The following is a 23,711-nucleotide window of genomic DNA, read 5'->3' as shown; positions in this document are numbered from 1 at the left end:
GATTAATACGAATAATATTATTAAATATAATATTATATTATAATTAATGATATTATTAAAGTATTATTAAAATATTAACAAAATTTTACTTCTGCAAAAACAAACTACTTTTGAGGAAAACAAGTTCATTTGGAAAGAGCATATTTTTTCTCTTGGCTTTCATCCTGCTAACCTTTGTTTCCTTCCCTAGTTCCACTGTTTCTCTTAAAATCCCCCAAGATGTCACCAGAGATATTTCTAAAAAGTGACTTTGGTTATGATGTGTTAATGTCTCATAGAATCTACAATTTATTTCTTAACAAAATCTGCCTTTTCCCCATGGATGCTAGATCTCTACTATTGACCTCACTGTCTTAGAGTGACTGTACAATGTGCTTCCAAACCAAAACCACAAATGACGGAGTTAAAATCGGGGGGGGTGGTGCTTGTTGTTGTTTTTTTTTTAAATGCCACCATTAACCCCTTGCTAGTCTCATTATAAAACCACAAAAATTACGGAAATGACTTCTTAATGGATTTTTTCAAAGTCCCCATAACGTTTTGTATAGGCTCACTCTTCTCCCTGTGTGTGTCAATACTTTTGATTCAACATTAGTGCTAAACACTTTCATTTTCTATATATTAATACTTCTATTTTTTGCCTGCCTTCCACAAATCAAATTTGTCCTGTCTTTCATTTCGCTTTATTTATCCCATTACATTGCCGGTCTCAATGCTCAAAATCTTCAAGTATTTCTTCTGTCTCACAAGTAATACTTCTGCAGAAATCCTTCAGCACAGACCTTCTACTTCCAGCCAGCTAAGCCCTTCTGATTTCCTTTGTGCAAATCTCTTAATTACAATCATCTACAGCCCACGTAATTCAGTAGAGAAGCGCGTTATTCTCTCTGTAGGTACCTGGCGCACCTGGCTGGGCTGTTGTCACCTGCAGCGGCACAGTCAGCTGGGAAGTTGGGAAAGGAGATGGGAGTGAACGAGCAGGTGGATGGGCAGGAAAGCCACAACCTTGGTGGTGCTGAGCAATGGGACACGAGGCAAGGGGCAGAAATTGTGGCACAGAAAGTTCCAGCTGAACTGAGGAAGAACTTCTTTTCTGTGCAGTGAGCACGCACTGGAACAGGCCGCCCACGGAGGCTGTGGAGTCCCCCTGACTGGAGGTACTGCAGAACTGTCTGTGCCATGTGCTCAGGGATGACCCTGATGGAGCTGGGAGGCTGGAGCAGATGGACCCACTGTGGATCCTTCCAACCGGACCCATTCTGTGTCCCCAGATGAGAGTGGAACAGGCTCATGGGTGACCGGAAGGAAAAACGCAGCAAAATCCAACTGTGTGTGGGTGAGGGACAAAAGTCATGGAGGGATTCAAACAAGTGGTGGAGGACAAGGCTAAAACCAGGCGACAATCACAGAGATGTGTGTATAGGAAATACAGAGGGGACGACAGCACCAAAGCGCTGTACTGAGGGTGGCACAGTGGCCGTCACGCCGCAAACGGGAGTTTAATGCATTGAAACGAGGGGACGCTGGCAGGACAGCGCGTAGCAGGGCCAGAAGGGCAGTAATAAATATTTATTACACTAATAATGTTAATGGCCTCTCAGCTCTTTTCAGCTGCCCCTCACCTGAAGCCGTAGCAGCCCAGCGCCACGCCGGGTGCCAGCCGCTCCCTGTCCCCGCGGCTGTCGCTGCGGCCCTGACACGGGCGGAGGGGAGGAGAGAGGAAGGAGGGAGGAAGCAGCGAGGGCGGGCGGCCGCCGGTTGCCCGGGCGAAGGCGACGCCACAGCGGCCTCGGCGCGGACAAAATGTCGGCGGTCGGCGCGGCCCGGCGGGGCGGGGACGTGCCCGGGGTAAGGCGGCGGCTCGGGCCGGGCTCGGAGTCGGGGCGGCGGCGCCGTGCCGAGCCCGCCCCGCTCACTCTGGCATCCTCCCGCAGGTGCGGAGAGCGGCCGGCAGCCCCCAGGCGCTGGCGGGGCCCGGCGCGCTGAGCGGAGCATGGCTGGCCAAGGAAGAGCAGTACAAGTAAGGAGGCCCTGCCCCGCTCGGAGCAGCGATCAGCCGCTCCCCTGTTCCCGGTGCCGCGGCTCCGGCCCCGCAGAGGGCGGATGGCACCGCCCGGGGCCGCGGGACAGCGCCCAGCGCTGCGGGACACCGCCGCCTCAGCCGGGCTCTAGGCCCGGACGTAAGCTTCTTCTACACTTCGAACACTGACTTTAGTTCTAAATTACGACTATGTAAAAGCTTAAGTCTGTTAAAAACAGCTTAAAAGCTGTAAAGGTTTTAAATGGATGCCCTGTCTCTGTTAGCTGTTAGTGCCCAGCCCCTGTGAATGGTGAGGGCGCACACAGAGCCAGGTCTCAAAGCGGCAATCACAGCACAGGGGCTGTATGTGAACGTGCAGAACACCTCACTGCCGTACCCAGACAGCAACACATCTTCAAATACGTGATAAGCAATGTAGGCACACATGAGTCCTTCCCCAACCCCTGCTGCTGGATATCCGAGAAATGAAGGATTGTGTTAAACATGGAAAACCTTTAGGAAATAAAGACATACAATGTGTATTAAGAAATGGTATGTCCAAAACCAAACACATCCTTTATCTCTCACAGTTATAGTCGAAACCATTCTGTTTAATAGGTTTACGTGTTTTATTACTATTAATTTGGCTGAAACACAGGAAATTGTTGAAACATAACTTTTTTAGTACCTTGACGTGTATTTCAGCATTCCTTTGTAGGAATCATTACAATTTCACTCACTCCAGGCAAAAACACTGTCACGCTCACATTTATTCCTTTTAAATCTTTAAAAAACTCAGTGACAAAAAGTTCTTACTCTTCTAGGCGACTGAATGCAGAATTAGAAGCCAAAACAGAAAAACTGGTGCGTCAGGCTGAAGAACTGATGGTGAGTAGGTTAGGCAGACTGTTACGTAATTTAGTCTGGATTCACATGCACACAGGGTTGAGCTTCAAAAGAAATTTAGACCCTGACTACTAGAAGCATGTTGCTTTCAAATGCAAGGTAAGATTTAATTTCTTTCTTTTCAAAGTTGTAAACGTGTACTAAAAATACATTCAAAAATAGTTTCTATTTAATTTCATCAGGTAAGTATTCACACACCTGCCTACAGCATTTGTGCCAATATATACATAAAACCATATTAAAAACTTGTTTTGTTGTTTAAGAAAAGTATCTGTAGGTGGGTTTATGCCTTAAATACTAAATATTAGTATTTGAAAGCCAGATACTGTTACAGTAACCTAGTGAAGTAGGATCTACATTGTTCAAGCTGAAAAAGATACAAAGAATAAGCAACATAAACAGAAAACATGAACTTACTAAGAAGGAAACTTTCTAAAAATAGAAAAAGTTGCTGTTTATTATCAGTATTATCGTTTAACATTGCTGTGCCTGTGTTCCAGATAGAGTCAGGACTTTATAAAAAAGTTGGACAAATAAATAAAAAGGGAGCAGGGCAGGTATGGTTTATACCCAAAACAGTTTGGAGAAGGTGTTCTGCATATTAGAAATATTCATTGTAAGTACACTCATTCAAATAAGGCTTAAAAAGCAAATTACTAAGCATTCTGGAAAGCTGTACTTGCATACACTTTTCCTACTGTTGAATTTTCAATTTTATGGGCCGTGAAAACATATTCTTCTCTAGAGCAGTGACAAGCTGAGGCTAAATGCTTGGCATTTGAACAGGAGCAGATGAAACGCCAAAATAGCATCTAGTCTCTTTCCTTTAGAAAACAGCAACAACAAAACCACTGTTTTTTTCTTCTCTAAATATAGCAGAAGATGAAATATTCTTAGGGTACTTAATATACCACATGGCACTGCCAGATTGCACAGATATACATTTAACAACAAAACAGCAATTGCATTTTCATTTTTAGACATCTTTTCCTGTGTTTCAGAAGTTCTTTTCCACAGCAGACTAAGTTTTCATTCTTTTCCATAGTAGACTGTAGTTACTGTGATTTGTGATTTACAAATATGTAGTTCATCTTTAATGGATTACATTCTCCCAAAATCAACTTTTTTTTCTTTTTTTAATGAAGAAAGGCCAACAGAAGATACTATCTCAGCCAATTTCAGTACAGAGTAAGTCACCTGAAGATGACAGACAGAGGTATGTACTTTACAATTGCTGTGTATAATTGCTGGGGAACCTCACGCTGACCCTGCACACCTTGTGTTCTAATCATGCTCCTGTTTTATTTATCTTTGCTGCGTACTGCATTGGTGGAGTCTTAATTTTTTTCCTATTATTTAAAAAAAGAGTGATCCTAAGCAAGTGTTGTTCCTTGTTATTTCAAGGAAGGCTTAATTTTGCTGGAATGTTCTATCTAAGATATTAAGAAGTGCTGACCTTTGTAAAAGAGCAAGGAAAGGTCACAGGTTTCTTTGCAGTACTAAACAGTAGGCACTTGGCAGCTTTAACAGTTGAGCTGACAAAGTGAAGGAATAGATACTGGTTCACATTTAACTTGGCCTAAATGTTCCTGGGGCAGGAAAGGCCTGATGAAAACAAACACAAAACCCTAAGACAGGCAAACATTGAGCTGCCACCCTCTGGAATGTGGATACCATTGCAGTGCTGGGGCTGGATGATCACAGCCTGAGTGTCCAAACCCCTCAGCTCTGAGTGGGGACATGGCTGAGTGCCTCAGTTATTCAGGGGTATTATTACTTCCTCAGTTGTTCAAGGGTTTGTATATTGGTAGTGTGGGAAATGGTTGAATTTAAGATCGACTAATGCACAGTTTATCAAGGATCTGATCTGTAGGTTCCTAAATTTATGATGGACTAATCTGGATAAGAGAGATACAGGAACAGCCAACAAAATGCTTCAAATACTTAGCTGCACTTGGCAGACTTTTCAAATAGTGTATATGAAAGTCTGAGAAAGATGACCAAATACTTACTTTTTTGTAGAATAGAAGCAAAGACACGGAGTTTTTCTGAAAGTAAAAGGGGTTTTCAGTGCACATAAGGGTGTGACAGCAAGTCAGCTTCTATGATAGAAGCCTGACTACCAGCAAAAGTTTGCTACTACAATTAAAATTATTCCTGACCTATTTTAAAGCCATAGCTGAGGGAGTGAGGGGCAAGAAACTTAATGTGTTATCAGCCAGTATAATCATGCTTTTTAAACAAATTCTGGATCTCACTTTAGTATTATGTTCTCTTAGATGGACTTTGAACATTAGACAGAGAATTTTTAAGAACGTTAAACTGGAGTTGAGCTTTAGGGCTACTTTATTAAATAATGTGATTGGAAGATTCAGCCCCACAAAGGGAATTATTAGCTTTGATGGTACACATTAGAAATAAATTGAAGTGTTGGAAGAATTAAAAAAATGAAAACCAAAAAGGGCAATTAGCATGTCAGAGTATCAGCTGACCTACCAATTACCAACATAAATCAAAACACCTTAAAAAAAACCACATAAAGTGTTCTGGTAAACATTTACATGAGAGAAGATTGGAAATCCCATGCTGTAGTGAAAAAAAATTAGAAATGTTTGCTAGGAATTAGGCACACTGATTATCCATGAGTGAACATTGAGGCCATTTGATTAGATTAGTTCCAAGTATTTAATATTTAATTAAAAATTCTTTCTAAATTGTGCAAGCAGATAGGCCTTAAATCTAAAGGAAGCACTTGAGATCTTTTTCAAATGTCTCGTTCAAATTTCTATTGATTCCTTTAAAGAGAATGAACACTAAAGTAACTGGAAAGAAGGGAAGCACTGAAGCAAAGAAAGGTGGTATCGAGGGGGAAAAATGACAGGTTGAAAGGAAAAAAATGAGTAAGCAAAGTAGAAAAAAGTCAACAAATATTTAAGTCACTCTCCAAATCGGCGTATATTTTAAATGACGTCGTTCTGGAGTTCTTGCAGCAAATTGTCCGCAGGGAAATTGGAATTATTCAGCAACAAAGCAGCTGCGGGCGGCGAGAGCGCACCGCAAGGAGCTTTGTTTGCAGTGGCTGTGCAGCCACGGCCCGGCGGGCGGCGCTGGGCACGGCCGCGCATGGGCAGCCCCGGCACGGGGGGCGGCGGCGGAACCCGGCTGGGGGCTGGGGCTGCTCGTCCCTGTGTCCCTGTGGGGTCACACAGCCCGGGCCGTGTCCCCGTGTGTCGCTGTGGGGTCACACAGCCCGGGCCGTGTCCCTGTGTGTCCCTGTGGGGTCACACAGCCCGGGCCGTGTCCCCGTGTGTCCCCGTGGGGTCACACAGCCCTTGCACCGACCGTACAGCCACACCGCTGGAGAGGGGGCTCTCACAATGGGGTGCCATGGATGGGCAGCAGGAAAGAACCATCATGGTTAAACAAGTTGGGGAATTGGAGAGATACTGTGACGTTGGGTTTTTTGTTTTGCTTTGTTCGTTTTTGGGTTTTTTTTCTGTTTTTTTTTAAGACGACCCTAAGACAACCGATAGAGTAGGAACAAACTCTTTTGAGGAAAAGAACATAATTGCTTTTTTGAGTATAGAGCATATTCTATTTTCATATTTTTCAGAATAACATATAACTGCTATTTCTGTGGCAGCAAATCCTCACCTTCTGCATACTCCTAGAGCTAGCCAATAGGGAGAAAGCTTGAGGAAAATAGGGTAAATAGACAAAAACTAATCATCCTATTCTTGAGGTCTGTTGCCAGCCACACAGATGAGTTCTCCAGGGTTGGTTTTTTTTGTTGATTTTTTTTTTTTTGGTGGGTGTTTTTGTCTTTTTCTTTTTCTTTTTTTTTTTTGATTAATAAAATACAGAGCTTTGTGCAGATAATTCTTGTTGATGAATGTCTGTGAAATTTTTTAAGGCAAGATCTAAACATTTGCTCAAATCAGCCTGGCAAAAAAATTAGGTGACTTGATGAGCCAGAAATTTAAATTTTATTCAAAACCTTTTATAAGCCAACATTTGAATTGAAGTAAAAATTTTATAAAGGGTGGTTAAAAAATAACCTTTCATTGCAATAATATATGTTCACATAACCCATTTTGAAAGCAAAATTATATCTATGTGTCTGTATATCTATCTGACAAGGAATTTGACCTGAATAGTACACAGCATGCTAAAACTTTCTGCTTAATTTCAACATACTTGAAAAATAATAATTTACTGAAATTCAGTTACTAAGAAGCACAGTTTTCAGCCAAATAAGCAGATAAGAAAGCTGCTGTTTTTATTATTCATGGTTTTATTTCTCACCTGTAAAATTGATACCATATTTATAATACTTATTTCAGAGAAAATTCTATGAGGCTTAATTTATAAATTGCTCCACCTCCTATTCCTCTGACAGTCCTTGTCAGTCTGATCCTGCTAGGACAGGTGGAGCTACCTCCTCATAGGCTGCAGAGGATACTAGTTTTATCTGCACTTTGTTTGTATGAGCTCAGGGGCTTTATGTCACATAGGTGTCACCCAGTGAGCTGCTGGCAGTCTTTGGTTCTGGATTGTCCTGGGGAAGCTGTAACTCTGTGTCCTGGCTGAGTACTCCCTGGTTCAGGGAATCACTGATCTCACAAGCCAGTGGCCTGAATTCCAAGAGGCAAGGCCCGGGTTCTGGTACACGAGTACTGTTGTATTAGATACCACAGGCTCACTGGGTGATTGGGGTTGCAGATGAGGTGGACTGGGCAGACCATGAATGAGACTGAATTTATGCTTGAACTCAGAATATGTTCCCACCTTACCTATATTGTTTACTCTAGACATATAAAATGTTGTTATCCTGATTCTGACAGGGGAGTTGTATTTTAACTGCAAAGGGTTTACATTATTATAGATCAGTGACTTTTAACTTTTCTTTTTTTTCAATGCAGAGATCCACTCTGTTCCGAAGTTTCATCTCTTGCACACTCACTTGCAAAGGTACCAAAACTATCCTGGTTCAATTATTTTCTAGCATAATTTCAAAAATATGACTTGTGGTTTTGAGGCTACACTGGGGACTTACTTGGGTGCCAAGCCAAAGGGAAGTGATGCCCAAAGCAGTGCAACAGGGACAGCATTACCAGGGCTCCTCAGTACCACTGGCGGTCAGGTGGACTCACATAATGTTTTATTTTTGTTTTCTGTTTTCTCTTTAGCATTGAGAGAAATGCTCAGTGTTTTGAACATCAAATTAAGAAATCCAAGTGAAAAATATTAGAATATAATTTCTTTCTTTCTTCCCTACCTCACCTATATAATACTAAAGGCAGTACTGGTGTCTTCTAGATAATAAACAAGTAGTCAAATTAACTGAATTTTGAAAATATAATGGAAAAATGAGATTAGGAACAATCTCAATAGTCCCTAACTACAACTATATTGAAACTTTCATGAGGCAAGCTGAAGCTTCTAAAATACCATCTGCAGTTATCAGAATACAGTAGAAAACCTTCTAATTTTTTAAGAATATTTGGATGAATATTGTTAATTTTCCTTCAACAGGGACTTTATAAGATTACAATAATGCATAAAATAACATCTTTTTGAAGGTATGATGATAGTCCAATAATTTAATACCTTGATAAAAGCTCAAATCTATGCACAAGCAAGGCTCTATTATGAGTACGTGTGGAAAACCTCCCACGAGCCAATGACTATTGGGTGTATTACAATCAGGGTGTAGAGACATAAAAGTTGCAAGCTAAAGATGAGTGCAAATAAAATTGAGAAGTCATTTTGAAAGTTTGAAAATCATACTTCGAAAGCTATCCTTGAGTATACGTATATGTGAAGAAGAAAGAGAAAACTCTTTGAAGAAACTAGAAAAAAGTATTTCAATCATAGTCATAATACCCCACTAATTTCTGAAAAAACTTTTAGGTAGAAAACAAGAAGAAATTTCCTTCTGTGCCCACAGCTCAGAACAGACCATACTCTGCAAGTAAGGGAAAAAGAACAACTTCAAGGTATATCAAACATCTCATTTGGTTTGTCATGAAATCATCTAGTTGCTATTTTTGTCTATCAAGTTATTTTACAGATGTATGCTTTTATATTTATATAAATAAATGTATCAAACTTCTGGTCCTCCTCTCTCAGCTCCACCATGTGGCTATCTCCGTTTACTTGCACCAAAAATTATCAGTGAACAGATGTGATTAATACTGCAGCAATGGAACTGCTGCTTTCTGCTTTAGCACTTCTCAAGGCTGACAGCTGCATTCTGTAAACTCCTTCAGTGGAGGGAGGCCCAATGAGCAAAAATAGAGCACCTGAGGCAACCTGGGCCAGCACACGTGGGTGCTACAGCCTGATTTGTGATCAGACTGGTTTTGGGGAACATGAGGCCCTGAAGGGCCTCCTCTGTTGTAGTGAATCTTGTGCTCACAGGACAAGAGGTTCAGTAATACAACACAGCTTCCAGGGGCTCCAAGCTGAGAAGCTTCAACTCTGTAGGTAGCAAATTCAAGGTTGTAAAAACAAGAAATGGAGATATGGACAAAATCCATCTTATGGAAAAATCCATAAGATCCTGGGAGTAAATTTAAACTGCCATGGCACAATACCAAAATGGGATGGAAATTGTCTGCAAGGTGACAGAACATGGAACTGACAGAGGCCAAGGCTGCCTTACAGGAGTTGGAAATCCCTGGAGACCCTTCAGACGTCCCTTGGGCACTTCAGGGGAGGTTGTCATGCTGGCACCCCATCATGAGGTTTGGAAGTGGAATTGTGCAGATATAGAGCGTGTGGGGCAACCCAAAAGTTGTGGGAGAAAGTTAGGAGCTAGGAGTTTGGAGGCTGGAATGAGGATGTGTTGGAATAAGGAGCTTCAGATCCTGTGAGAACAAAGATCATTTTTCTATAGGAGAAAGCTGAGAAGATGCCCTGTTTAGGTGATGTGTTACCCCGCATTTTGGTTTTATGAAAATGTTGATATGCAGCTTCTAGGATCAGTGAAGTTTCCTAGACTGGGGATAATGATGCAAAAATTGTCCTAAGGTAGGAGTACAGCCAGGAGCAACAGAGTTCTGCAAGATAATGTGGTGGGGAGTGGAAAGAGAAGAAATTACAAGAGGATAGAGGATCACCCCAGGACAGTAGCCAAAGCCAATGGAACATTCCTCTCTTTATTTGGTTTACTCTGGTTTAGTTATGGATTTATTGGATGAGAAAGATCATGCCAGAATCTTCTCAGTTGAAAATGGTAGTGGTTTCTCTGCCTTCTACATTGTAGTATGTAAAGTTCTGTAATTATTTATGTGGAATATGGTAAAGGTGTCTTACAGAAAGCAAATGAGAAATTGCCATTGATGCATCTTTCATATGAGTGCGGTAATGAAATTGCATTAGTTAAATTCCCTCTTAAAGATAGCAAATATGAAAAAAATTACTACAAAAATATGATGTATTATAAATTTTAAATCTAAAATTTAAAATGGTTTTCATTTTTTTTAGTTCAAAAATAAGAAATATGGAAGTACAAAGTGCTGATGGTATTGCAGTACTGGAAGATTGCATGGGTTTTTCTTTAACAAGAACAATAAGCAAAGTTGAAGAAAAGCTAAAGAAAGGAGTCTTACCAGACTGTCAAGATGATGATATTGTTCCAAGGGTTGGAGATGAAATGGGAGCAGGTAGGTTTCTTCCATGGTTAGTACCTTTATTCTTGCTTCATGTCTGTTAGAATGGGTTTTCCTGGGGAGAGACAAAATAAGGAGTTTCTGTAAAAATTACGGGGAAAATTCTAAAGCCCTTAACTTAAAGGAAAAGGGAAAGAAGGTGTTTCCTCTTTACATACTCCTAGAGGAAGATCAGGTAGATCATATGAATGATTATGGGGAAAAGTGAATTTTTATCTTCCTTTCCACCTTTGTAGGGAGGTATTTGGATGGTTACATATGCTGAATAAGTGCATAACATTTGATCCATTTCACTGGGGAAACAGAAGTACAGGATGTTAAGCTTGTATTTGCAAAAAGATGAACTTCAGTCTTTGCACAGACTGCCTTTAGAGGCAAAAGCCTTTCCTCAGACCAGTGCTGTGGACCTCACCAAGTGGCTGGAACGAGGTAATGTTTCAGCTACAGTGCTTGAATTAGAATCCTTCAGATATTCTCCCACTCCAAATAGTGTCTTTATGTCTGTCCTAGAAACAGAACAGGGAAGGGATTGCAGCATTTGCCAGCAAGGCTAAAGGCATGACACACATTTGTCTTTTTGGCTCTGGTGTGATAAAAATGAGTTTCTGTAGTTCCTTACAATGCTAAAGTGAGCATGAAGTCAGAGATTCACCACAGTAGTTGGAAGTGCCTGAGCCCTCTCCTTTCAATCTAACAGCTTGATGTCAACAAGCATGCCAACACAGAAATAGCTTGGTTTCTAACCTCATGTAATTCTATGCACATCTTCTGTTACCAAGTATCCCATAACAGATCCTCAGATAACTTTTTAATAGTTTTCTTCCTGAACCAAAAAGAAATTGCTTTCGCTTGCATTGGAAATGTATACCAAATTAATTCAAAGCAACTCAGAAAAATTTTTACTGGTAGGGATCAAAGGTATGTATTGGAGTATTGAGGATTGTTTCTGTAACGTGATGAAATAATTTGGATTTTGAATTTGATATTGACTGTTTTGAACACTCTGAATGCCTCCTTAACGTGGTAGATAAGCTATTGCAGAGCATTGCAGCAGTGTCAGACTCAGAACAGTTACGGTGTTCACAGGGAAGCAGGCACAGGTATTAAGCAGGCTCTGTTAGAGAGAGGGCTCAGTGGGAATCTCCATAATGGATTCCTTAGGCCTCTATGCCTGTGCCCAGCCATTTAGGCCAATGTGCTGATAACATTCCATAGCATTGTCCTTTCCTTGAGCTTCTTGCAGCACTCTTCCTGGAATTTGGTTCTCTGTCCTTATTTCATGATCACAGGCTACCATAGTACAGCCATTTTTTCTGCCAACACAGTAGCTTAGACATTATTTTAGTCTGGGACTGTTTTGGGGGTTATAATTCAACTTTGTAATAGCCAGCAATGATAGAAGCACACAGGCATAGAGAAGGCTGAACTTGAAGCTCTATTTTTATCTAATATACCTTTACACATAGGAATAAAATTCCTGAACGTATTGTTGCATTTCATGTTAATCTTCATCTTACCTCAAGAATTCAAGAAATCTGTTCTTTCCTCTAGCATATCAGAGTCTCTCCAATGTCCTTCTCTTGTTTACCAGTCCCTAAATCATTGGTTACTTTATAACCTAAAACCATCCTATGAAGTGATACTCCCCCTTATCAGCCTCATCAGGTGATTAAAACTGACCCATTAGGAAGCTAATTGTTTAATTATCTTTACCTCTTGTCAGAATTCAGATTATTTGGATCATGGGCACCACCTCCCAAGACTGATCTGGTTCTAGTTTTGCACTTGAATGGTCACCGGTTTTACTACTACATGCTCTTAATGACACGCAGCTGAATAAGACAGAAGCTGTCTCTGGATTAATAGCTGAGGAAAAAAGTTAAATGGTAAAAAGAACCCATTTGTACAGGCAGTAGTATAGCCCTAGACAAATCTGTTACTGAGCTTACCTTGATAGCTGGTAAAGAAATTTGTCTATGAAACAATGATTTCAGGGTACTTAAAACTGATGCTGAAGTATTGCAAAAGAATCTCATAGTACTGAGTGAGGTGATGGAGCACAAGTTTACATTCTGTATTAAAAAGTGCAAAGTTGACACTGACAGAAAACACAGCTTTCCAATCCCACCTACTACACAACTCCAGTTACACCTACTACTGAGCTGGATTTACCTTAATTAATGATAACTAAATAATCTCCAAAAGCATAAACTTACTGCCTGTTCACAGTGGAAAAGCCAATGAATTTTTAGAAATCCTTCTGAAGATAGCAGAAAACAGAATATTGTACTGTTACCATTATACTATTACATAATTGATGCTACCCCATCTTGAGAATGGCACAGCTGTGCACACCCCATCTCAAATCCAGGATGTAGAACTAGCAAAGAAACATGTTCAGAGTGTACAGTGCAATGAGAAGTGTAGAACAGCTTGAATTTGAATCTTCAGTTTGAAAACAAAACAATTAAAGGCAATATAAAAGTTCTGTAATGAAAACAGTAATGGTAAAGGGAAAGCTGTCTTTATCTAAAGCAAACACTAGTAAATGCCACATTAAATTGGATTTAAAGCAAGCTACACAGAGTGTTTCTCTTTCACGTAAAGCATAATTAAATTAGCCAGCTCATTGCCACAGGATGTGGTAAATGCCAAACTACAATATGTTTTATGAAGAAAATCAAATAACTTAATAGTCTAGAAGTACCTGAAAGAGGATTAAACATGAAGGTTTCATTATGGTCTCCATCTTGATAGCCACTAGTTACCAGAAGCTAGCAAGAATATAACAGGAGGAATAAAAGTTAGCCTGTGTCTTATTTTTTCATGGTGTTTTATTAAATTATACTAGTTATTGACCTCTGCAGAGTTAGAGCTTAAGCTGCAATTGATGGAGGAAAGTGGGTGAAATTAAACAAATTCCTGTTATAGCAAAAGAACACATGTACCCATCCATTTCTCCTCTCCTAGCTCCAGATCCTTCACTTTATTCTTTTCCTCTTGTAACTACTGTGATTATGATTACTCCTGTGTTAGTCAGCTTGATCCTCAGACTGTTTCCATGCTTGATGCTTGTGGAAGTCCAGGGGAAGTTCCTTGTGAGTGATCTGGGGAATAGGAAGTATGAGACCAGACTGTTCACACACAGCTTGTTTTGTCATGCCAGTCCCTTTCTTAGCTGTCCAAGAGCAAGAAAGTATTTCTTTTGGAAAAAAAAATTCTCATTACATGGATTTAATTGTAAACTATTAGTTGAAGAATGTTAGCAGTGTACTATTAAAAAGCATAGACTAGTTTGTGGGAGGGGTATTTACCTGTCAGGAGGGGTTTGCAGCCTACATCAAAGAAGTGCTGCCATGTACAGCATGGTATGATGCAAGTTTTCAGTAAGTTTCAATTTGAGGATTATGAGAATTCTACATTTTAAAGATAACAAGTCAGTCATTGAAAGGAAAAAAATCTATACAAAGCTTTGCATAAGAATGAGAAACCTGCAAACACTTTTTTAGAAATCTGAGTTTTTATTTGCCTGTTTCTCTTCAATAATTATAAACAACATACTGTGGTTTTAAATACAAGAAGATGAAAGCGAGTTCTCGCATCAGTTTTGGTGCTTTTCTGCATTGAATAATAAGTACTTGTGTATATTAACTGTAACTTTTTATGTTCACAGAAGCTCAAATCAGACTTCTTAAGGCAAAATTACGTGTGACGCAGGAAGACCTGGCAAATGTAGTATTTGATTGCAGGAAAAAGGTACGAGATTAATTTTTTTAATCTAGAATTGGAATAGGTTCCTGTTTAACAAGCAATCCCAAAACAGAATTTTCTCAACTTTTCCAAGTATTAAGAATTGAAGTTCTATTTTTCTAAAATACCATACTCATTTAAGTTGGGGTGGTAATTTCTGTATAAGTGTGATCTTGGGCTAAAACCTTGCAAAATGCACTTAATGGAAAATAATTTGGGGCAGGAAAGAGCCACTGGGGCAGGAAAGAGTCACATCAATGAACAAAGAACGTGCCCCAGCTGTGGGGCCACTGTGGTGCTGCAAAGTCTCAAACCATCAGTGCTGGGAAGGAGAGCAGAGGCTGAGAAAAAGCAGGAAGTAACAGTAGTGGTGAAATACAAATTGTGGAATACAGAGAGGAGGAGTGGTGCCCAGAGCCAGCTGCTGAGATAAGGTGGATGTTTAGGGTAGAATGAGAAATGGAACAGCTTCAGAAATACAGTCAGGTGCTTTCATTGCCATCAGTGGATCAAAGTGTGGAAAGAGCTCCCATTTTAAGTGGAATCTTGTAATCAAAACAGAAATTAGGCTTTCTCTGTTCTCAAGAGTACTATTGATGCAGAGGACAATATTTGGAATTACATACTTGGGCAGATCAGACTGAACTGAAGGCATTGTGAAGCTACACTGATATTTCACAGTTAGAATGTACAAGTGAGTTTTATGAACTGCAATGTCTGGCAGTATATTTTAAAGTGATGCTCAAACAGCTCTTGAACTGTAAAAACTTAAGTCGTTCATATCTGTCTGCTAGAGAGATCACTTCTTAGTCATGTATTTGTAATCAAGCAAGGTATTTGAACTAACTTTCCATTTTACATAACTGGATTATTTTTAGTTGTGGTCTCTTAATTTCAGAATGTTTTTTTCCACCTATTCCCCAGGCCCAAATGGGATGATGACATTAAGAACATATGGCAAAACACCTGTGTATTTTCTTACAAGCTTTTAATTTAGCATTAAGGAGCAGGATGATAGTAAATGTGTTTTTTGAGATGAGTACATGAACAAAATCTTTAGAAGTAATTAGATTTTGATATTTTATATCTGCACTTGATTTTATTTTATCAACACGGGTGCTTCTGTATTTCAATACTTCTGTGTTGTGATCAGAAGAAAGTTGGTATATTAGATTTTAAAGACATTTTCATTTTCAAATCAAATATAATTTTGTCAGTAGCTATTGAACTTCATTCCATGCCAAAATCACTACAGAATTCTGTTATTGTAGCAGATGACAGAAGACAACCTTGTATTTATTCTTGTCCTGCTCCCTTAGCACTTTGTATGTAAATGTATCGTTTTGGGTTCTAGTTTCTCTGGTATGAAAATAACTTTATTACACTCAGAAGGTCACAAAAATTTCATTTTGGCAAAGCCTTGAGATAGATGCTGGGTTTGGTTCCAATTCACAGTCCAATTGTTATAAGGAAGCAGTAAATCTGTTTAAATTTGAAGAGGTGGGAGTTTCTGAGGTGCATGAAGTCCTGAGAAGCTTAGGATAAAGCACACAGATTTCTCAGGTGGGAAGCTTGTATTCCAAGGGACTGAGAGAACAGCAGAGAGAGACTTTTTTCACAGAAATTCCATTTCTGCATGTGTCTTGGTTTCTTTTTCTTAAAGAAAAGCAGGGCATAATGTGTCTCTGAAATAATCCACATTAGTATTCACTTACAACGTTTGAAAGGTTATAAAAGAAAAATGCCTTGAATAATAATGCTTAATGTGGGATGTAATTGCCAGTAGGTCATGAATCTAAGACGGGTCTCACTTCATGTTAAGAGAATCTTAAATTTGAATACTTGATGTATCCTGGATCATTAGCTTGCTTTTAAGTCAAAACCAGATAATCTCCTAAAACATAATGGAGTGGTTTATCAGTAATTATATTCTTTTTCCCATAATTTTTCCTAATATGTGCATTTAGCTATTCTCACAAAAATGTCACAAAATATCTACGTGCCACTGTTATTCATATAATTCTATAACATTTTGATTATTTTTAAAACCTTTGAGCTATGAAGAATGCTTTACATACTAGTAAAAGACAGTTTCAAGTAAAAGACTGCAGAAAATTAAATGAGAAAAGTGTTACTGGTTTTTAAAGTATTACCTTGGTAAAACAGTGTTTTGTTAGTCTTACTTGTTGCTATTTCTAAATCTACAGCACATATATTCTTACTGCCTTTCATTTACAAGGCATTATTACTGCATTACCCTCCAGCTTCCTTGCAATAATTTAGTTGGGTTTTTTTGCTAATTACTGCCATACAGGATGATGAAAATCAGAATTTAGAAACTCGGCTTAAAGATACTGAAGAAGAAAACACAAGACTGCAACGAACAATCAGCCTGCAGAAGTCTCAGACTGAGAAGTACAAAATATTGTCACAAGAAGCAAACAAAAAAGCCGAAGGCTTACAACAAGAGGTCACTGCACTGGAAAAGGTATTGCAGATATTAGTCTCCTGTATCTCAAAAAAGGGGAAAAACCCATATCAAATTACCCTCTGTTCCCTGATGGATTTATAGAGCTGTGTCCGAAGATCTGATTTCAATGTTTGTTAATTTATAAATGGTATTTTTAAATGGCCTAATCTTTTTTTTAAAGAAAGAAGTAATATATTTTGCTAACTGCTTTTCTTCTGCTTCTATAATCATATATTTCTGTGTTTTAAAATTCAATTTCCACACAAAAAGACACACAAAACTACGTTTTCAGAAACTGCTATCAAATTGTAAAAGGAATCCTGAAAAGTACAAGGAAATTCAATTTTTCGGTTTTTAATTATAATTTTTAAAAAATTGGTTCTGTAAATTCTATTGCAAGCTGCAGATCCTAGCAAACATTTGTTTTTTAAAGCACCTGCAGCTTATAATAGCATGTCCTGCAGGTAGAAGGAAGGGATGTGTTTGTTGTTGCAGATGGGCTGTTGGCAGAGCAGGCAGTGAGCGTGGCTGCTCTGACCCACACACGGGTGCACAGCGGTGCCCGTGCCTGGCACAGCAGATGGTGCTACACAGCTTGCTTTGTTTGGAACTTCATCTTAAGGGCAGCATGTGTTTGTCTTTCATTACTCAGAGCTAGAGAGTTTGACTTCTAAACCATGTAATACATACAGTGGTGGGTAGTACATTTAATACAACCAGGAGAATGTTTCAGTTAAAAAAATGGGGAAAACAGAACACAGCTGAGCCCTTCAAAGTCTCATACTTCCATTAAATGGAATGGATCTGTGTGGGCATGCTTGCATCGTGATGTTTCATAGTTCTGACATTTTAAAATAACATGGTCTTTGTGGTTTTATGTGCAGGTACGTGGAGGTTTTAAATTCCCTCACACTGATTGTGTTTTTGTGAGGAAAAATGTTCAGTACTAGTATTTATGCTACTCATAAGCTCACAGTTAATAGGGCTTAGAGATCTTTCTCTTAAAAGCAAGATAGGACAAATTTTATTCAAACCATCTGGGACGTAAATTTGTTTAACCTGTACTTACAGCCTTCTGGAATGGCAATTTCCACCACTTCCTAGCACACAGTCACAGTTAGAAAGTATTTGGGAACTGGGATGCAAAGTTTATTCACTTCCACTGTACAGGTATCATATCCAGAATATGGTCACTTCCCTCACTGGTCTTTGCTTTGGATTTACCATCCTCGGTTGCTTCAATTGTTCCTCATAGGTTGTGTTTTCTAAAATTCCTCAAGGTTGCTAATCAGTCATGGTCATGAAAAATAGTGGTAATCCTTTAAAATACTAAGACAGCAAAAAAAGCAAGTATATGTAATGGAAGATTCTCTGTTAATTCAGAAGTTACTGTTTTTTCTGCTATAATAAATTATCTAACTGCAAAAAACATGCACGTGAAAATAATTTTGCAGTAACTGCTTAAATCTTCTGTGGATTTAGAAGTCTAAAAACTGGTCTATTTTTTACATATGGAATATTATTCAACCCTATTTAATTAACGTAGTGTAGATCAATCCTACATGTGTTTAAAAGCAATTTCCTGTGAACACAGGCTTGAAATGGTGTACTGTGCTGCTAAACTCTCACGACTCTCAGTCTAGAGAAAGTTTTCTGTATAGGTGAGAGAGCACAAATGTAACCTCTGATATTGGGGCTTTTACTGCTTTTTCTGTTGCTGCAATGTAGATGATGGTAGACCTAAGGTGTGATACAGGCTTCCCCAAACTCCTCAGATTATCAAGTTTTTGTAAATTCATTAATCCCCCAGGTACTTTTTGTATGTGCCTAGGCAAAGATTCTCACCTGCTTTTCACAATTTACCTGAAACATGGTAACTGCTTAGATATTTTTACATTTTATTCTTTTGGTGTTCAGTCTCTGTAAGCATTACTGCTGCAGCACCTACCTAAGGCAGTAACCAAATTCTGATGTTCCCAGAAATTTCCATCTCTTTCTTTCCAGCTTTCCAATTCTTTTCTATCCAGTTTATCTTAAAAATGCTATCACCTCTCTCATTTCTTTTTCACCACTGGCCCACAAGAACATTCCTTCCTTTGTGTTCTGTCTCCCTTGTTCAGCCTAGGTCTCATGTTAAGTAGTGGTCTGGGAAAAACCAAAGTTGAACTCTTACTCTTTTTAAGCTTTTGTGTAGGGGTTTATCACTTGCCTTGAAGAAAGGCTTGATGTTTAGTACACCTTCTCTCAAAACTGTTTTTTGGGGAGGTGTTGCAGAGCTTCCTAAAGATAGCAGTGCTGCCTACGCTGCTGCTGGGAGGACAGAAGACCTGGTGAGGGTTACTCATGGGCCATCACAGCCCCTGCTGATACTCAAGTGCCTCAGCTGTGGCAGAACAGTGGAGAAAATACAGAAACTGAAATGGGATGCAATTTTAAAACACAGTAATTTATCCTGCCCCCTCGAAGAGAAACATCATATGAGAAAGCTAATCCAGCTTTGACTTAAAGTATTGAAGAAATGTCAGAAACCTTGCCTAGTTACAAAATAAAACATTTATTTCAGGCATTTTTAAGATTAAAAACTTGGAGTTGAATATATATAACAATATACCCTCAGTGGATGACTTGCAAAAAAGTCCTTGATAAGGTATTATGTGTGACAGTAAATGTCAAAAATCCCTAAAAGAATTCTTAGAATTCTTTCATTAAATAATCTGATTAGCTGATAAGTAATTTGCATTGCATGTAGAGGGGTTTTTTTGGTCATTAAATGCTTGAAAGACTATATTCCCAAGCTTTTCATATTAATGTAAAATAAAATACATAGCACAAAAAATGGAGTAGACTTTATTCACAGCTCCACCATGTTGATACAAGACAAAGAGGTCAATTAGTATGTATTTCTTGGGTAAATGATGTGGAAGTGTTGAGTAACCACCACAGAACAGGTATAGAATTGAGAAATTAGAACAATTAATCAGAAATTAGGCAGTCTGAGGCCTCTTTATCAGTAAGCCCCCTCTCTACCTTGATTTGGTTAAAACAATCTTTCTGTGCCCATTACTAAAAATTTGATACTTTAAAGAAAAAGTCTATTTCGTTTTTGTAAAACACAAGATGTGCTCTTTCTGCCAGAATTGTTTATTTCTTTTACTTTGTATGTTATCTATATTCCCTGATCCTTAGTCTCATTATTCTGTTCCTCAGCTTGGTCTCTCTCATTTCCCTGCTTACAGCACTATGCAATACTGTCAGCAGAGTCAAGAGACAACTGCTTTGATTGGTGCCAGAACACTAAATGTACTATTTTCTGACAGATGAAATACTTACTATCCTCAGCTATCTTCAGCAGGCTGCTTTAACTTCTTGGTGGTAATTGCATGTAATAATCTCTGGGGCAAAGAGATGAAAGGAACAGGTGGGAAGAATTAGCTGGGAACATGAGCCACCATTCCAAAATCTGCCACAGAGTGGACATAGTGATAATTTTTTTCTCTTTTTTTTGACTGATCATACAAGGCATTTCAGTCAATCCTGTGGTCTTATATGATCAGCTTCACAATTACTCCAAGAGAAGCTTTAAAAAAATAAAGATGAGAAAGATCCTTTTTCAAGATTTCAAAAGAGAAGAGGATGTTTTAACAGTAAAATTGTCTTTGAGACAGTCTATCTGTAGGCCAAAGAAGTTCACAGACTCTTCAGCTTTCAAGGGTGAGCCTTTTTGTAAGCATGTTGTTGATACAGGATTCATTAGAACACTATTTTTCATTATGTTTTTATTGCGTTTATCCTTTGCTACTTAAATAGGAATTGGAGAATCTAAAGCGTGCCCAAAAGCAGGCTGCAGCCACTCAGAGTGCAACAGAGGTTCGTTTAAACAGGGCCTTGGAAGAAGTGGAAAAGTATAAAGTGGAGCTGAATAAACTGAAGCAAAGCAACAAGGTACTATGGCTTGGGAAAATAATTTCCAGTCTGTAATCACTCAGTAGTGCTGGAATGAGATGTAAAGCTTGATGGGCTTTGGAAGCTTTGTATCTCTTACAGGCAGCCCCAAAATTAACTTGGATACTACTGCAACTTCTGCAGGAAGAAGAAATGTACAGAATGAAGTTAAAGCCTTTCTGATTTTCCTAATTTGTGTGAAAATGAGACATGTTTAGAAAGAGGGAGAAGTACACATACACACCTAACACATACAAAGGCAGACCATGGCTCTTATTGCCAACATTTTCTTTTCTAAGCTTTAATGTGGGAGTATTTTGATTAATCTCATTTCTTTTCAGAAATGTCATGTGTGGCTACTGTTTGTCATTTTCTTATTTAATGCCAGGTTTAATTGGTTAAAGCACCATTTTCATAGTTAATACATTTCTCCTTTTCTTCTCTTGGTAGGATGTAGCTAACCAAGAACTCAAAACAATTGAAGAATTAAAAACAGAAAATAAGAAACTGCAGAAACAAAAAGGAGAGCTAATTACAGGTTTTAAAAAGCAGTTAAAGTTAATTGATATTTTAAAGAGACAAAAGGTAAGGAGCAGCCTATGAGTGTATTTCAGTTAACAACCTCTAGCTAAATGAATCTGCTGTCCAGTAAGGTAACCCTGAAAACTGTGAGTTTACATGGAAGGAAATTAAAATGAGAGGACTGTATACTAAGAGATATTGCCCAAATCAAACCATTTTCCACTTACTCGTTCCATCATACTTTTCACTTAAAATACTTGGGATGTGTCGAATCATTTCCATTAGTTTTCCTTTTGAGGCTGAATGAGACATGTAGAGCTGTGGGCTGGACAGGACCTTAACACCACAGAGTGGGTCACTTCCAATTGCTTGCTCTGCTCAATCCCATGAGATTCATTTTGGAATGGAGTCAGTGCACTTCTTGCACTCTCAAACGAAGCCGTGGGACAGCTAAAGCAAGCAATGTTATGGTGGCTTGTTGAGCAGAACCCCCTTTAAGAAGGGCCAGCCTTAGAGATAAGAAAGTAGAACATTTTATTTATCCTTTGAGTACTCAGTGATCACCAGACATTTAGTAAACACTTTTGAAGCTGTTAAGCCCCTAGAGGAAGAATAGTTCTGTATGAAGTGACAACTTCAGGGCGCAAAATACACACACTTATCCTAAGAACTGGGAATTGCAATATGAAACTACACCCTTGGATCTGGAATACCTCCCCAACACAGGGCAAAGGAGGACAGGTAACTGGAATAAGAGGAAGTGGGGCTGCTAATATATTTCCAGTGCAAGAGAATTATCCTGGCAGTAACAGGATGCAGAGGAGATCCTGGGGCTTCATCTCACGGCAACAGTGGTAGCTTAGCCTTTGGCTGGCCCTTCTAGCTCTGCAAGTTTATTTTGAGAATGGAAACTACACAGCATTCATTCAAAATGTGTTGTTTCAGATGAGGAAGAACACTTTCTCACTGTCCTCTGGAACATGAATTCACTGAAATAAATGGGTGTCTCAGAGCAGCATTTCTGTTTGACTGGGAACCAAACCCATGGTCTCAGACAAATGTCACAAACTGCACTAAATACATTTTTAAACAATTACAAATGCTATATCAGAACTGCAGATAGGAGAGAAAGCCACTTACCTTTTTTTACAAAAAGTGTTACTCACAGAAGAAGGATGCTGTGAGTTGTCCTTTCTGTAGAAACTGTGACTGGAGGAACAGGGAAGAGACTGGGGGTAACCCTGCCCCTTGCAGCTTGTTGCAGAAGGCACTGGGGAAGGGCAGTTGAAGCTCACACGTGCTCAGTATTCACAATCAGTGGAAGGACTTCAAATCTGCTTCAAACAGGCCTTTTGTTGAATGGATTAGAAAAACCTGATTTAGGCTATTTGTGTAGTATTTATGTGGCAGGTTCAGATGCACAGAGCAGACAGAGCCTGAAGAATCACAGCAGGAAAAAATTCCCCAAAGACAATAAATATCAGGACTAGGGTGATTTGCTTTGTAATAGCTTTAATATTAAATTGTTTATTGATCAGCTTGAAAGAATATGGACCAGTTTACTTACACGTGTTCTTCAGAAGTCATAAGAGTTGTCAGGTTTTCAGGAATTTCTGTGCTTTATTAACACCCATAAATATCCCAATTAGCCAGCATTTTGTATTGGTCATTCACACTATTTTACCTTCTGCTCTTTTTTTTTTAGATGCACATTGAAGCTGCCAAGATGCTTTCTTTTACCGAAGAGGAATTCATGAAAGCTCTTGAGTGGGGAAATTATTGATCCCATTAAATAACTTCTGTTTGAAAGATGAGTCAGATGGTACATTATTTTGAGACTGTATATGAGTCCTTGTTAATAGTTAATAATTGTACATCCCACTGGACTGATTTTGTTGATTTTGCTTATATTTAAGTGGTTTGACTTTTGTAAGCCTGATAGCTTGTGTTGTAATGTATGAAACACAAATTTCTACTTCATTGTCAGGCCAAACTGTCCATTCTGTAAGGAGCAGAGAAGCATAGACCATGCAAGGAACATTCCAACAGGTGAACTTCGTTATCAGTTTGCTCTGTTCTAGCATTTAAAACTGTGCCTTAACTATGGTAATATTCAGTCCAAGGAAGTCAGGATTTAGTATCAGAAAATTCCTTGTTGCAACAAAAATAAACTAACCAGTGATCCAGTTGAGAAGAAAATGTCATGTCCTTTTTAAAACACGTGGTTGGAAAATTGGCCTTGTCTGTTCTGTGTAACAGATCTCCCCTCAAAGCTAGCTGGTCTAGTGTCTAATTTAAGCACCAACAGCTCTTTAATAGAAATGACCATAACTTGTTTTAGCCATTACATCTTAGTCCCTGGCTGGCATAACCATACATGAGACTTGCCCCTCATTGCCCAGACAGACTCCACAGTCCCATGGAG

At 39.0% G+C, this 23,711-nt stretch overlaps 1 protein-coding gene across 1 annotated transcript; it reads left to right on the top strand.

Annotated features, from left to right (window-relative positions):
• Nucleotides 1-1,803: 1,803 nt before the first annotated feature.
• Nucleotides 1,804-23,485, top strand: TEX9 (testis expressed 9). The gene is made up of 12 exons (XM_088172505.1): nucleotides 1,804-1,877; nucleotides 1,955-2,020; nucleotides 2,845-2,908; nucleotides 4,072-4,142; nucleotides 7,849-7,897; nucleotides 8,840-8,925; nucleotides 10,418-10,596; nucleotides 14,276-14,358; nucleotides 16,667-16,840; nucleotides 20,630-20,764; nucleotides 21,215-21,349; nucleotides 22,992-23,485. The coding sequence occupies exons 1-12, from the start codon at nucleotides 1,804-1,806 to the stop codon at nucleotides 23,067-23,069; spliced, it is 1,194 nt and encodes a 397-aa protein (XP_088028631.1). The 3' UTR covers nucleotides 23,070-23,485.
• The last annotated feature ends 226 nt before the right edge of the window (nucleotides 23,486-23,711 follow it).

Source organism: Sturnus vulgaris, chromosome 13 (assembly GCF_052056855.1).
Source record: "Sturnus vulgaris isolate bStuVul1 chromosome 13, bStuVul1.hap1, whole genome shotgun sequence".
Taxonomy (NCBI): Eukaryota; Metazoa; Chordata; class Aves; order Passeriformes; family Sturnidae; genus Sturnus; species Sturnus vulgaris.
The sequence above is the reverse complement of the archived record's forward strand: the minus strand, read 5'-3'. Positions and strand labels throughout refer to the sequence as shown.

What these genes read in the sequence shown, in the direction of transcription:
- TEX9 (XM_088172505.1), top strand. Translation starts at nt 1,804, where the DNA reads ATGTCGGCGGTCGGCGCGGCCCGGCGGGGCGGGGACGTGCCCGGGGTA. An exon ending in CGGCTCGGGCCGGGCTCGGA is followed by an intron (nt 1,878 to 1,954) that starts GTCGGGGCGGCG and finishes AGCGGCCGGCAG; the next exon opens with CCCCCAGGCGCTGGCGGGGC. An exon ending in TTGCACACTCACTTGCAAAG is followed by an intron (nt 7,898 to 8,839) that starts GTACCAAAACTA and finishes AAAAACTTTTAG; the next exon opens with GTAGAAAACAAGAAGAAATT.